Here is a 15,201-nt window from a genome sequence, read left to right on the forward strand (position 1 = left end):
GGTGGGGAGCTATATTTGTAATGCCCTTCTTCCCACAGCCACCCACTAACCACAGGGGCAACGAGGGCAGGAGTTAGTACGAAGATATGTATATATATATATATATATATATATATATATATATATATATATACATGCATGCATATATAGATACATACATACATACACAGACACACACACACACACACACACACACACACACACACACACACACACACACACACACACACACACACACACACACACACACACATATACATATATAAATATATATATATATATATATATATATATATATATATATATATATATATATATATATATATATATATATATATATATATATATATATATACGCGCGCGTGCACACACACACACACACACATACACCTACACACACATATACTATATATATATATATATATATATATATATATATATATATATATATATATATATATATATATATATATATATGTGTGTATGTGTGTTAGTGTGTGTGTGTGTGTGTGTGTGTCTGTGTGTGTGTGTTTGTGTGTGTATGTATATATGTATATATAAATATATTATATATATGAATATATATATATATATATATATATATATATATATATATATATATATATATATATATATATACATACTCGTATATATGTTCTGTATGTATGTACACACACACACACACACACAGACACACACACACACACACACACACACACACACACACACACACACACACACACACACACACACACACACACAACACACACCACACAACACACACCACACAACACACAACACACAACACACACACACAACACACAACACACAACACACCACACACCACACACACAACACACACACACACACACACACACACACACACACACACACACACACACACACACACACACACACACACACACACACATATATATATATATATATATATATATATATAATATATATATGTATATATATATATATATATATATATATATATATATATATATATATATATATATATATATATATATATATATTTATATGTGTGTGTGTGTGTGTGTGTGTGTGTGTGTGTGTGTGTGTGTATGTAGGTATGTATGTATCTATGTATGTATGCATACAAATAGATCTGCATGGGAATGCAACAATAATTTTTCCTTGAAACATTGGCAATAGAAAAATTCAAATCGTGCGGCTGTACAAATCCCCGGATGAAAATATTGACTTTTACGGTTCGTATTCGCTAAATTCTGTTCGCTATTCTCGGCAACCTTATTTCTTGTTCGTTCCCTCCTGTTCTGTTTCTGCATCAGTTTGTCAACAATCTGACGTGTAAAAGTGTATCCCAAAAATATAGGTATCTTTGTTTTTGTGAGTATGAACTTTGAATTTGTTTAATTGCTTTGGGAGAATTAGTAGAGAAAATCTCTGTAAGTGCACCTGTAATATTGCAAAGCAAAATGTCTTCACAGTAATGAAATATGATAAATTCTTGGAATTCACTTGTCTAGAATATGTTATATGGAATTCTGAGGTCATTTACTTTTCATTTAACTCTTTGTACAAACTGGGTCCCATAGCAGGGGAGAATATTATGGAAATACTGGGTTGGGTAATTTTCAGTATTACGTCCGCCTCTCCGATATCGACGATTTTGGTATCGTTGGATTCCTCTCACTGTCCACATTACTAATATATAGTGTTTATTGCGTGGAAACCCCCCGTTAATGACAAACTTGGCCCTGATAGCAGGGGAGGGCATGAAAGGTTCCAGGGAAAATGCGGCGGTGTCCATTTCCCTGTATCTATGCGCATCGCAATAAGTAACATACCACGAAATGATTTAGTAAATTTGGAAAAAGGCGTCACCAACGCTTCTCGGGACGAAACTAGATAAGTTTGATTTCTATTGTTTTGGTTTGGTTGATTTTGTTGTTCGTTTTCATTGGAAATGACTAGATTGTCTTTTCCATAGCAGAGTCATGCCACTCTTGATATCATGTATATGCACTATGGAATTCTCGTTCTCTGCTGTAATCATGTTACCGATTAAGTCAGTCGGTGGAGCTGCCGCACTCCAACCCCTGCCCAGGAAATCAAAGAATCCCATGTATTCCTGGCAGGAGAGAGTGTCGGACAGACTTGGCATCAGGAGGTCCTGCACATTGGTCATAAGTACAAAAATTACACACTGCAAGGGGCTGTGCCCCCTGTGACTCCCCTGTTTGGGGGGCTATTGCCCCCCCATCCCCACCCAGAAAAACAAATAATCCTCCACGTATTCATGGCAGGAGAGAGTGTCAGACAGAGTCAGCATCGGGTGCTCCCACGTGCCGTTCGTATCGAAGCGCTGTACATCTAGTCACTTCAAAGAAAATAAACCTAAAACATACCTATGCAGAGGAGGGGCCGGGGTGAGTGTTGTCGAGACCAATGGAACGGCTTGCGGGAACGGAAGCGCTGGAGAGGTCTCCGTGAGCATGAACTATGTGATGGGCGGACACAGGACACCTCAGAGGGTAGCACTCTGAATTCATGCAATAGTTTCAAGCTAGCCTCATCATCTTGGAATTAATTTATTATAACTTGGAATGGTTTGATACGATATCCAACACACACGAAAGTCATGGCGAAACTAATTTGAAAATTGAATTTCATAGCTCCTATTTAAGCCAATGTTCATTTAATGGCTGTTTTCTCGTGCCATGTTTCCCCATGGCCATTAAATAAACCGCCAAATAATTGGCCAATGAAACTGTGACACTGGCTGTGATGTCACAGGTGAAATAACAGGAACAGAACGGGTACAAGAGACCCTGCGCATAAACAGTGGAGAATTTGGTTAGTATACCATCAACGATCGTGTGAATCTCTCTTCCTTTTAATATTATTTTTATTTATTTTGATAATTAAATAACTTTATTATTATTCATATGCGAAACAAGTTAATTCAATGAAAAGTGGTCATTGATTAAATATCTTCAAGGCTGTAAGGTTAGTTTTGATTGATTCTATGGTGATGCCTTTTTCCAGTAATACCTATGATTTGATGTTGGGTTTATGCCTCCTGTGACCCCCGTGGAATGGGTATTTCTTCTTTTATATTCCTCTCTGGGATTGCAAAGAATACTCCATGTACTTATAGAAGAATGAATGGAGTAGATGACCATTTACAGGTAGTCAAGACATACAGTAAGTTATATAGGCTAATGCACAGAGCTTATGTTTCAAATTGGGTGTTGGGGGATGGGATGGGCATGATAGCTGATTCTGGCCTTACAGCTGGTGGAATGATGCCAAATAGTAATCTGTTTATCAGTTCACTCATATTGCATCCCATTCAGATTGAAATAGAGGTAGTTAAATTATATATTAGTTTTGAGAAGCTGATTCAAAGTTGAAGTAAAATTTAACAGTATCTTTAATTAAGGTAGCATGGTCCATAGGGGTTAAGCGAATTGAATTGTAAATGCTGTAATTGCAGATATTCTCTTCTGAATAATATTTGTTTTTCTAGTCTCAGAGTAGGCATCACAATGGTTGGTGCAGGAGGAACCGACGATGTTGACTCAAGCATAAGGGCACAGCTGGAAGATGAGGTGATACAGGAAGCTCTCACATCAGGCACAGACCTAAGGCAGTACTCTCAGTCTGTTGAAAAGGACCTCAGACAGGTAAATGACCTTATTTTGTGGAGGATATGGGACAACAGTGCTGTGCAAAATAAATTTGTTTTGGTTCCAGTTTTATATTTCTTATGTATTAAAAATTAATGTTTTTATGTCCATTAAATTTGGTTATTATCGTATATCTAGAAAATTATTTTTATTAAAATAAGAGTTTGTTTTGATTTTTGTGCTGATGAACAGAGTTCATGGTAACAAATGTAGAAAATTTTTGAATGAGAATTCACAAAACCAATTGTTCTCCAAAATTACATGAATCACTATTTTATTTATATATATTCATACCTTTCTACATTTTGTAGTCATATTTTTGTGTATCACCTTTATATACTGTGTATTATCTTAGCACATTGTTAATGATCCATTGCAAGTTGTTAAGATGATGAAAATAATTGTTGGGACACTAGTAATGATAATAAATGAGTAGCAGGTTTGATTATTATGTGTGTTGTAATGGTAATGATGATATGTTTTTTCTCAATTTCCATTTCTGCCCAATCTCTTTCTTCCTTATTACTTCCCCTTTTATCACTCTATTTTCTGTTACTTCTTCCCAATTTGTTCTGTTCTTTCTAATCCATTGTAAATCCCTGCAGGTTTTCCTTTGATATTGATTTTAAAAGCAAGTACATTCCTAATTTTCCCAACAGCTGGAGAACTTAAGTATCCAAGATTATATTGACAAAGCACAAAATATAGCTGCGCTCCATCATCAGATAACAGAATGTGACTCTATACTGGAAGTAAGTCATTTGATGATCTTTTAAAACAAAGTTATTACTTGAATTAGGTATTCAGAAAGTTCTTTTAAGTATAGGTTCAGAGTGAATATCTAATGTTGTTATACTATATGGTTATTTCATATATATTATGTAAGATTGTATTTTCAGTCCACCACAATAGGTGTATATATATTTTTTTTGTATGAAAAGTCACTCTCAGATGTTTATTTCACATGCTACATTCTACCAACAGAATATGCAGGGAATGCTAGAAGGTTTTCTGACCCATTTGTCAACAATTAGTCAAGAAATCCAGTCTTTGCAAGAACAATCAGCTTCCATTAATGTCCAGCTTACAAACAGGAAGCAGGTTCATTCTGAAGTATCTGCATTCATTGATCAGTTGATGGTCCCTGAGGTGATGATACAGTAAGTGGACTCTTGAGGATGGTATTTATGAATTAGAATTTTTTTTTTTCTTTTAGCATTAGATTTTGTATATTATTACAATAAAAAATATTATAATTTATTGAATATAGGTATATTTCTGTGTGTGTGTGTGTGTGCATGTGTTTGTATTTTTAAGAACAGGAAAATGTAGCTACCAGTTTGAAGATGTCAAGTGTCTATAGCCTGTAGTGTAAGTGTACTTTTTTCAGTCACATCTTGAACACTCCTGTGACTGATGAGCACTTTATGGAACAACTGAAGGCACTGAATCAGAAGAGCAAATTTATTAAGGAACAAAACTTTAGAGGTAACATATGGTACAATTGCCTGAGTCACACAAGTATTTTATCAGCAACAGGTTGGCAAATTTCCCACTGCCCTCAATCTCTCACTTGGAATAATCCTCTTCATGTAGCAACTTTGTTTGAGGTTGTATACAGGGGTATGGATCATTTGGATTAGTGAATGGGGCATAGCAAGAGAGTCTACAGTCTGCTAGTTGATACTTAAATGTGTCTGCAATTTTGATAATTTCTATTTCAATTAATACAAGACTTTATTTTATATCCTAATATTTATTGTGTTTATTATTTCTATACATAATTTAATTTGCAAGTAGCTTTAACATTGTTATTGTTAACAAATGGAGTGTGATGGCAGAGTTAAGGATCTCCTTATCATGTTTGCTGATGGAAATTTAGCACACTAAGCAGCAGTTCTCCTTGCCCATGTTACCAACAAGCAGGGAAATAAACAGCATATAGGATGGGGGTAACTTCAAAAGTTGGGTGATATTCACAAACTTGTTGTTGAAAAAAAGAATGTTTGTGTGACCTCAGCTTCAGTCTTGTGGTTTATTTTATATTGTTGATCTGCAGTCATATAATGTTACAAAATATTGTGTATAATTTTGGCATGTAAATGATATTTTGTGACACAAGCAATTAACAGTAGTTAAAAATTCAGGTATTGTTTGAATTCTTCAACTTTATTTGTACTGATAAAAATTTGTCCTTAATTTTATTTTCAGATGCTCATTCATGTCAAGATGTACAAGATATTGTTGATAAACTAACAGTCAAAGCAGTAAGCAAGATTCGAGAGTATTTGCTGCAGAAGGTGTACCAGTTTCGCAAACCTTTGTCTAACTACCAGATACCTCAGAATGCTATGATCAAACACAAGTGAGGAAAAGGTGTATCTAGTTTATAATGACATTTTTCCTTTTTATTGTAGAAGTAGGATTTTTTTTAGTCACAGTCATCTTTGTTGAAAATCACTTGCTTCGAATATAATAATCCTTTGCATCTAGCTGTTAAAGCATACTGGGTCTTGACAGTTTGTGTAGTTTTGTTCTCCATGGTGCACTAAATGATGCAGAAATGTCACGTGTCTTGCATCATCATGTAGAGACACAACCTTCAAAGTTGGCTGAAAATATATTTTTTCATACTCTTTTAAATAAAGTCTACGGGACCAAGGATGGACAACAAACAGTAGCTTAAATCATGGAACTAGGACAAACAACTGGTTATGTATAGCAAGCCTGGATTTTGCCCAACTTGGTAGTTTATCCTAGGTGTGCAGTGGGTTGAGACTATGAAAACACTTGTAGGTTTGTTTGTAAGATAAGGAATGGCATAACTGTACTAGATATATGTAAATAATTTGTTTGCCACTTGTTTATATTTTCTTATTGCACAAGTTCCGTCTTTTTACATTTTTTTACCTTCTTAACAGGTTCTTCTTTGAGTTTCTTCTCCTGCATGCAAGAACAATAGCTGCAGAAATTCATGATGAGTATGTTGAAACAATGAGTAAAGTGTATAGCTCATACTTCCAGTCATATACAAAGCAGCTATGGAAGTTGCAGGTAGGCTAATAACTTACATGATATTGAATATATATATTTTTATGCCTATTTATGTTATTAGTGGAAAAACATTTAAAGTTTTAAATGAAAGTGTATAAGATATTTACCTAGAGTTTTTATTTTATTTTACAGTATGAGGAAGGAGTGACTCGTGATGACCTTATGGGTGTGGAGGATTCACGTGCAAACAGTTTTTTTACAAAGAGTTTAAAGAGTCGTGGTACAGTTTTCACTCTGGGAACTAGAGACTCGGTACTTTCTCCAACAGGGCTTACACAGGACATTATTGTGCCACACACCGCTAGCAAGGGTGAAGCAAAGGTGAGATGTTATTGACAAATATATCAGATTTAGACATGAAGTGATGGAATATCAGTTATTGAGCATTATGAAGTTTATAAAAAAAGAAACCAGATATAAAACTATGGATAGTTTTAACATATATTGGTGATGGTACTGTTGGCAGAAAGTTGTGCTAGAGTTAGATAGTACTGAAAGTTTTATTTACCTATTTCATCTGTTTTTCAGTATCCTTTTGAAGTACTCTTCAGAAGTCAGCAATATGTCTTAATGGATAATGGGTGCCGGGAATACATTTTCCTCACAGAGTTCTTCATGGTGCGAGATAGTGATGCTCAAAAACTTTTCTTAACTGTCATGGGCAAGACACTACAACATGTCCAGGTGAGCCTTTAAGTTTTATTATTTTATATTCATTATTATTCTCTCAAATTAAACTTTCTCAGATGACTATTTACTTTATGAGCAATTGATAATTTGTGTTACACGTCTGATTCTTGCTCTAACTATTTTAGAATGCACATATCCATTTTGAAGAAAGGAAATGGTTTCTGTTGTAACCATGCCTTTGCTTAGATAGTTTGATTGGATAATGTGTCCAATTACAAAAATGTATGTAATGAAAATGAGTTCTTAGGTTAACTATAAAATAATCAACTCCATCAATTTTTTAAAAGATATTGTAGTATCATGAGTAAATGAAAATCTTTCACCTAAGGAATATTCTTTTTGCAGTGATCTAGTGACTAAGTGCAAATGCCTTTTACAATTTTTTGTGGGAAAGGTATTATGGTTTAGAATTTGCTCTGTCATTAATACTCAAAGACATTGCTGTAATTACCAATATTTATTTTTAACAGAAAGAAGTATGTGGAGTAGTAATGGGCTGCTATGACTCAATAGCGTTATATCTGTGTGTCCATTTGATACATCAGTACCGCCTTCTGTGTCATAAGCGAGCTGTGCCAGCATTGGATAATCACTGGGAACAGTTACTTCACATGATATGGCCAAGGTGGGAATTATAGAAGTTTAAGAAATAATTTAAGCCTGACGTTAATTTGGTTTTGTTGATATTGGATAGTGAAGGAAGATAGAGTATTTTGATATATGTACAGTATGCAGGATATTTTAATAGCATTATGCTATAAATAACTATCTTTTAGAAGTGCTACCATACCATGTTCAACTCTTTTAAATCCTTGAATCTTAGTTGGTGAAGTGCAGAATGAAATTGCATTGATCTTTTATTTTAAGATTGCTCATGAACTTTGGCTTCTGTAATGTTATTATATTCTGACCAGAGTTGCCAAAGAGTTTCAAACAAAATCACTTGGAAACTATGTTACATAAAATTTTGTGTAAATAATGACACAAAAAACATGTTTACCAGGTTTGAATATGTTGTGAAGACAAATATCCAAAGTATCCAGGAATGTGATCCCTCCAAAATGCCATCACTAGATATGAGGCCACATTATGTAAGTATGAAGTTTGTCGACCAATATTAAAAATTATTTTCTGTTTTTATGTTTATGTACTTCCTGTTTCTTCTGTTATAGGGCAAGGCAGCCATACTAGAAAAAAAATAGAAATTAGATTGCTAACATAATATAAGGTATTAAATTACATGTAAGGAATTTATCTATCTATCTATCTATCTATATTTTAAATAGCCCATATAAAAGTTTAGCAAGGCATTGATGAAATAGGGATGGTAAAGACCTATAATAGCATGGAACCTCCATTCCTTGAAAGTTATGTTGCATGTTTCAGGTTTCAGTATAATTGAAAATACTGTTGAAAAATACATTAATGAATAAAAGAAATTTCCACTGACAGCTCTAGTTACATTTCTACATAATATTTGATATAACAACTGGGATAATGTTAAATCTCACAAGGCTACACCTATATTTCTACTGAGAATCCTTACTAACCCTTGATTCTTTCAGATAACCCGAAGATATGCAGAGTTTAGTGGAGCTGTTATGGTATTACATGAGAAGTTTCCTCTGGAAGGTGTTGATACCCTCATGCTACAGCTTCAGGATGAAGTAGAAAAGGTCATTCTGAAGATGGCAGCAGTGTTTCATCATCGTAAAGACCAGCTGATTTTCCTGATTAATAATTATGATATGATGCTATCAGTGTTGTCTGTAAGTTTCATTTGATTTTTAAGGTGAATTAACCAATGTATATAACCTAAGAGATTTAGTTTTCTTTTTTTTTCTTGATATACTGGTGATATCTAGATAATGTATAAAATAGAACCTTGTATGGAAAGGATTAAGTGTAAATTTTTAAACTGCCTGTCTTTACTTGAGCTGCATTCTTAGCCTTGAAAGCACTGGAAAAAATGGCATTTAGTTTATAACTAAAATTTAAATAAAATTGCTTCAGTGTACATAGTTCTGTTAGTTATTTGTTTATTCATTTATATACTTGTAATTAATACTAAAGTTTAGAACTAATGTATCCCAGGAAAAGACCCGAGAGGACAGTCGTGAGTGTGAGCGCCTGAAGGAGCTGTTGGGTCAGCGTACAGGAGAGTACATAGAGGAAGTCCTTGCTCCACATTTTGGGGGCATGTTGACTTTTGTAAGGGAGACAGATCACCTTATTGCCAACAATAACATTGATGCCTTAAAAGACTATGAAAGTGAGTATCTTACTCTAAAATGATCTTATTTTGTATTATTTGCCAATATCATGAGGAATACAAAATTAGGAAAAACAACAAATATTATACTTCTACTGGAAGTATTATTCTTTTGATAATGATAATGTTATTTAAACAGTCTTTATAATACATTTTATATTCCAGTTTAATTTACAATGTTACAAGTCATTTTTTTGCTTTAAGAACTATTTCTTGAGTATTTGCAAACTTTTACTGGATTTTTAGGAATATTACCAAGAGATTTCATAATTACTGTATTTCATTATTAGTCTCAGACTGATGTTAAGATTAAGTTATGGCTTTTGATTCAGGAAAAAGAAAAAGGACATGAAAAATTATTTGGATAAAAAAGAAATTCCGTACATTAATATGTGTCTTCTTGTGTGTATCTTTTATGTTTTTACATGATTTTCTCTTTTCCAGAAAAAGTAGTGCCACTTGTCAGGTCCTTTTCATCTACATGGCGAAAATCAGTGGAACGACTGAATAATGAAGTCATGCAGTGTTTCACAAATTTCCGTACTGGGACTGTTGTGCTGCAGCGAGCACTGGAGACTCTTATTACTGCTCATCATACTTTCAATAGAATCCTTGCACATCAAGCATTCCAGCACTTGAATATTAAAGGTGACATTGTAAATTCTCACCACTTGATTGTAGAAGCAAAGAAATATAAGCCTACATTTTAGGCTATGAGCAAATATTGTAAACATGGTGTGACAGACAACATAGAGACATGTAATACTTTTACCACTTTTCTGTGTTCCTTCTTTCAAGAATTCATAAAGTTTAAATGCAAGTAAGGTTGTTCCTGACTCAGTGCATTGTCATACTTGTGCATACTCTAAGTCAAACAACTGACAATCATTTTGGTCATGTAATACCCACATACTTTTTTTCTTAATAGCAGACCCTATCACGGGGTTCTGTGGTAAGTCTGCATTTGTAAAAAGCAAAGTGTATATGTTAACCCACAAAAAAGCAGATTTTCCCAAGCAATGACATTGTGATCACCTAAATAAACGGTTGACATGATAATCTCAATTGGATGGTGTGTTTGTAAATATTAAATTTTTAGTCATCTAGCTTTAGCATTTCTTGGAGGATAAAGAAATATTTATGAAATGGGCTTGTAAAATAAGATTCTAAAAATGACATTCCAAATTATACTGAGAAATATTATATTTATTATTACTGCATATCATTATCCCGAATATTCCTAACCCACTGATGCCAGAATGGCAAAAATATGTCATGTCCCCTTTTTTATTTTTTAATATGGCTCTATAAGTGCTCTATCATCAAGAGGTCAGTCACTAGTCCTACCCATCTCAACTGTTTACCCATTTTCTTGATTTTTGGAAAGATTTGTTTTAACATTTTATTACTACTAGTATTATTACTGACACTATGATAATAATAATAACCATATCAAGATTAATTAGAAAAAATATACATTTCTCTGGAAAACTCAGGGTCACACAGGCTTCTTGGTGACTAAGCCTTTGTAGAATCATGTGCAAACTAAGCTCATGAAAGAAAACCAATATCAACATATATAGGGTAACATTGGGTTAAGAAATAATTTTATCAGTCGAGTATTTATAATACAATTGTTAATACTTGAATAAACTATATATTGATCAATATATTCTGATCTCTGTATTAATTACCAAAATATCATCTGAAAAAAAGAAAGAAAGAAAAAGTCATGTCAAAGTGTTGGCAGCCCTTGTTTATTTTGGTCAACATTTACATATCTTCAGTTAACCAGTGGTAAGATTTTTTCTCTCTAAAAAGAAAAAAAAATGCAAATCTTACACATTTGCCTATAAATATCCAGGATATAATCTGAAATATTGTTTCAATTTTTCTTCTTCCCTCTTGCATTAAGATGCTGATATTTACCAACTTCTTCCTAGCCAAATATATTTTGTGCACCCATTGCCATTCTCTTTCATTACTTATTGCTAATATGATACTTGTTTGAAAACAGATATCAGATCTTTTCCAGTTTCAATATTCATATAACACTATGAGTGTCTATCATCTGCATTGAGTGCATAGTGTAGCGTTACTCCCAGCGTGAATCCACCTTTAAACCTACCTTTACAGGGCTGTATTTGCTCAGTGACCACAGCCAGGGATAAACACAAGAGAATGACTTCAGCTCACACAACTTTGAACAAGCTTAACCATGCATAGATAATGGTTCATCATAGCGTGATTAGATGTCATCACCATAAATGGGTCATGAGAAATAAATGAAAACAAATTTTAATTGAATCACAAAAACTGTTGCTCTACTATGACTTTACTGAAGACCCTTTTGGATCTGAGTCTGTCATTTTGCCTATTCATGGCTAACATAGGCTCATCCTAATCAAAATGTATTTTGCTACCTCTCGCTATATACAAAATATGGATCTCACTGTAGAGGTAGCATGTAGGTAGCATCAGCTGGGTATACAAAATATTATGGATTCTTTATCTATTTCTCCAGGGCATGGTTTCATCATACAGCTTTACAAATTGTACACTTTTTTAGTATTTGTTGGCTATGGAACATAGATGTTCAAGACAGATAATAGACTATTACACTAAAATCATGTAAATCTGGCAACTATTCTCAGCACATCAGGGTTTATTAGCCATGATGATGTTTTCTCAATATGATGATGATGTGCATTATTTTTTGTCAAAAGGTTTTGGGATACTTTCACAAATAATAACTGAATGGTCATCAATCAAAAATATGTCAATTAATAAATAAAGTTGGTTGAACTGATTATGAAGTACTGAAGAGCCAGTGATTAATTTGTCTAATCACTTTAAGTCTGTAGTTCTTTAGGCATTACTATGAAGGATGGTCTTGTATAAGAACTGTATCAAACCTTAATTAGAAACTTACCTATATAATGACAAAATAGATAATCATTGGCAGCATTAAAGACTTCCAAGGTGCTCTGGAACCAAGTTAAAACAACTATATACTGAACTGAATTAATCACTGTTAATAAGTGAAGTGCAATACATGGGTATATAAAATAATAGCCTCTACAATGGGGAACTATTCCTGCAAATGTATAATCTATGAAAAATGAATGATGTCCACAGAAACTTCATGAAAAAAATAATTAAATTCTATGATAAAAATTTATCTAAACACCCCTCCTTAAGAAAATAAATATGCAGGTATTCCACACTTTGCTGTATACACATTTGATATTTTTTTCTCTATAAAACCTGTCAATCAAAAACATTCCTGTTACTGATATTTGTCACTAATACAGGATTTATCCACATGGTTTCAAAACTTAAAATCATTTATCTCTCATAAACAAGACCATTATTTACTGAATTTAAAAGTTACATAAAAAAGTTTCTCTATCATATAGAAATTTTCTCTACTTTATCTACTTTTGTCAAGAAGTATTTGTTTAAAATATTAAGGAGACATTGTCAAGAAGTGGGTATGTCAAAGTCTATGTTAATATAAATACTTTCATATTCAGAGAAACACTTAATGATTTTCCTGGAAATCATTAGAAATACACAAATTACTAATCTTTTATAATTTTTCAAAGTAGTGTTACGCTCTTTAGGTCATTGTTCTTTGAATATGCAATTAATGCTGTAGCTTATAGTTTTGGACATCTACAGAAATAAAACTTTTAGCTAACATTCACTTCCTTTCTAATTATTTTCTCAAATCTCTGTGAGAAAGATTTTCTTTTAATTTATAGGCAAACAGAAAGGATAACCAATTTAATTGTTCTTTGAATATGCACTTAATGCTGTATTTTATACTACAGAGAAGGAAAATATTTAAAAAAATAAATGCTGCATATCATAAAAAAGATAATAAAACATGTCTTGCAAATTGCAAAATTCACATATAATATGACAAATATACACCTTGGTCTTGGTTCAACACACATAATAAACATACATGTTAAGTTCAGCTATAGCATCCTAAATATCAAATCAAAGTTGTATGGATAATAATAAAAAAAATGGTAGACCAGAAAAAAAGGTTCTTGACTATAATATACATCAAAATAATAAATAATAATAATAAAAAAAAAAAAAAAAATTCTTTATCAAATCTTTCCAAGAATCTACATACAAGGACTATTTAATTTTTTTTAAAATACAGAACAGTATATATTTCATCAGATTTAAGGAATTGCTTGTGTTTAATAATATCTAAAATATTAAAATTGTGCTTAGTAGTATGAATTTGGAAGTACCCTCTCCATAACCAAACAATGTACAACCAAAACAGCAATCCATAAAGTCAAGCAAATTTAAAGCTTGCATGTGTTATAAAAAGAGTATTGACAAATAGCAGGGCCTAGAATTGTTAATAAGTACCCTTTTCATTATATAAAATTGGATGTTATCACTCAAATATGTTCTACTGATAATTTCTAAAGCCTGGCAAAAAGTGTTAATGATACTCTACTAAAGATGTAAAATCAATCATTACAACAAAATCTATCTATTACAACAAAGCCACCTAAAATATGTAAGTAACCTATTGAATATCAATACTGAATTAACTAAATGATAAGACAGTCAAACCAATTTCAATATTTTATCCAGTAAAGAAATAGTCTAATGCATCTCAAAAAACATTTAGCAGAAAATGCAAATTGGGAATAACAAGTCAAACCTAAATGCACTAAAGTCATATGGGCCATCGTTATAATCTCATGTCTTCTATCTTACTATCTATTTTTCAACTATACCATCCTATTATTTTTGAGAAATTAAATCTGATTTACATGATGTTTATTATCATTTTCTCTATCCTGCTTTATCACTTTTACTTTGATATAAAATAATCTGATACCAAAAAACAAAACTGAATTATCAGTAATGCCTATATTCTTACTGTAAGAGCATGTAACAGTTCTTTTCTCTATGGACACAAATCACAATATTTTAACAATTTAACAATTCCAACCAAAGGCCAAGGTCAAAGTAAAAATATTAAGATGCTAGCTTACAAAACAAATTTAATTTATTCACACAGACTGTTGACTCAAGAGACCTTACTTGGTATCTGTAACAAGTGTGAGTCCAGACTGCAACTCAACATTCTAAAAAATGTATCAGCAGCATCACAGGCAATTTACACATACTCAAACAATATCAACGATCCATTAACATTCATTACATACAATCACTAACTGGGAATGGACCATCTTCAGGGATATGTACCCTACTTCCAATTTGGTGTATCAATAAAACTGTACACAATGAAGGACATTCCTCTGACATTTTGTTTCAAACTCATGCAGAAGCTCGTCGATGTCATTGTCCAGATCTTCTGTCCCTGAGAGCTGTAAAAAGAGAAAGATAATAATAATCATTGATTCATACAACTTCATACAAAACATTCCATAACAAATATAAGATTACATAATACATACAGTTAAGTCACAAAAGATTATCAACAATTGGAGGCAATCC

The 15,201-nt window shown here is 32.7% G+C and overlaps 1 protein-coding gene across 3 annotated transcripts in view; it reads left to right on the forward strand.

Annotated features, from left to right (window-relative positions):
* Vps52 (vacuolar protein sorting 52) overlaps positions 1-10,911 on the forward strand; it is an 11,265-nt gene extending 354 nt beyond the window's left edge. Inside the window, exons 1-14 of one of the 3 annotated variants that reach the window (XM_027354091.2) lie at positions 1,238-1,377; positions 3,524-3,680; positions 4,343-4,435; positions 4,668-4,843; positions 5,074-5,171; positions 5,895-6,048; positions 6,605-6,737; positions 6,870-7,058; positions 7,266-7,421; positions 7,898-8,052; positions 8,431-8,518; positions 8,993-9,196; positions 9,522-9,699; positions 10,144-10,911. In XM_027354091.2, the coding sequence (XP_027209892.1) occupies positions 3,543-3,680; positions 4,343-4,435; positions 4,668-4,843; positions 5,074-5,171; positions 5,895-6,048; positions 6,605-6,737; positions 6,870-7,058; positions 7,266-7,421; positions 7,898-8,052; positions 8,431-8,518; positions 8,993-9,196; positions 9,522-9,699; positions 10,144-10,409 (2,028 nt within the window). In that variant the 5' untranslated portion in view covers positions 1,238-1,377; positions 3,524-3,542 and the 3' untranslated portion in view covers positions 10,410-10,911. Of the gene's footprint in view, positions 1-1,237; positions 1,378-3,523; positions 3,681-4,342; positions 4,436-4,667; positions 4,844-5,073; positions 5,172-5,894; positions 6,049-6,604; positions 6,738-6,869; positions 7,059-7,265; positions 7,422-7,897; positions 8,053-8,430; positions 8,519-8,992; positions 9,197-9,521; positions 9,700-10,143 lie in introns of those variants that run through there. The other 2 variants (XM_070125359.1, XM_027354090.2) reach the window with 2 other exon arrangements.
* Positions 10,912-15,201: the final 4,290 nt, after the last annotated feature.

The sequence above is a fragment of the Penaeus vannamei genome, chromosome 9, assembly GCF_042767895.1.
Source record: "Penaeus vannamei isolate JL-2024 chromosome 9, ASM4276789v1, whole genome shotgun sequence".
Classification (NCBI taxonomy): domain Eukaryota; kingdom Metazoa; phylum Arthropoda; class Malacostraca; order Decapoda; family Penaeidae; genus Penaeus; species Penaeus vannamei.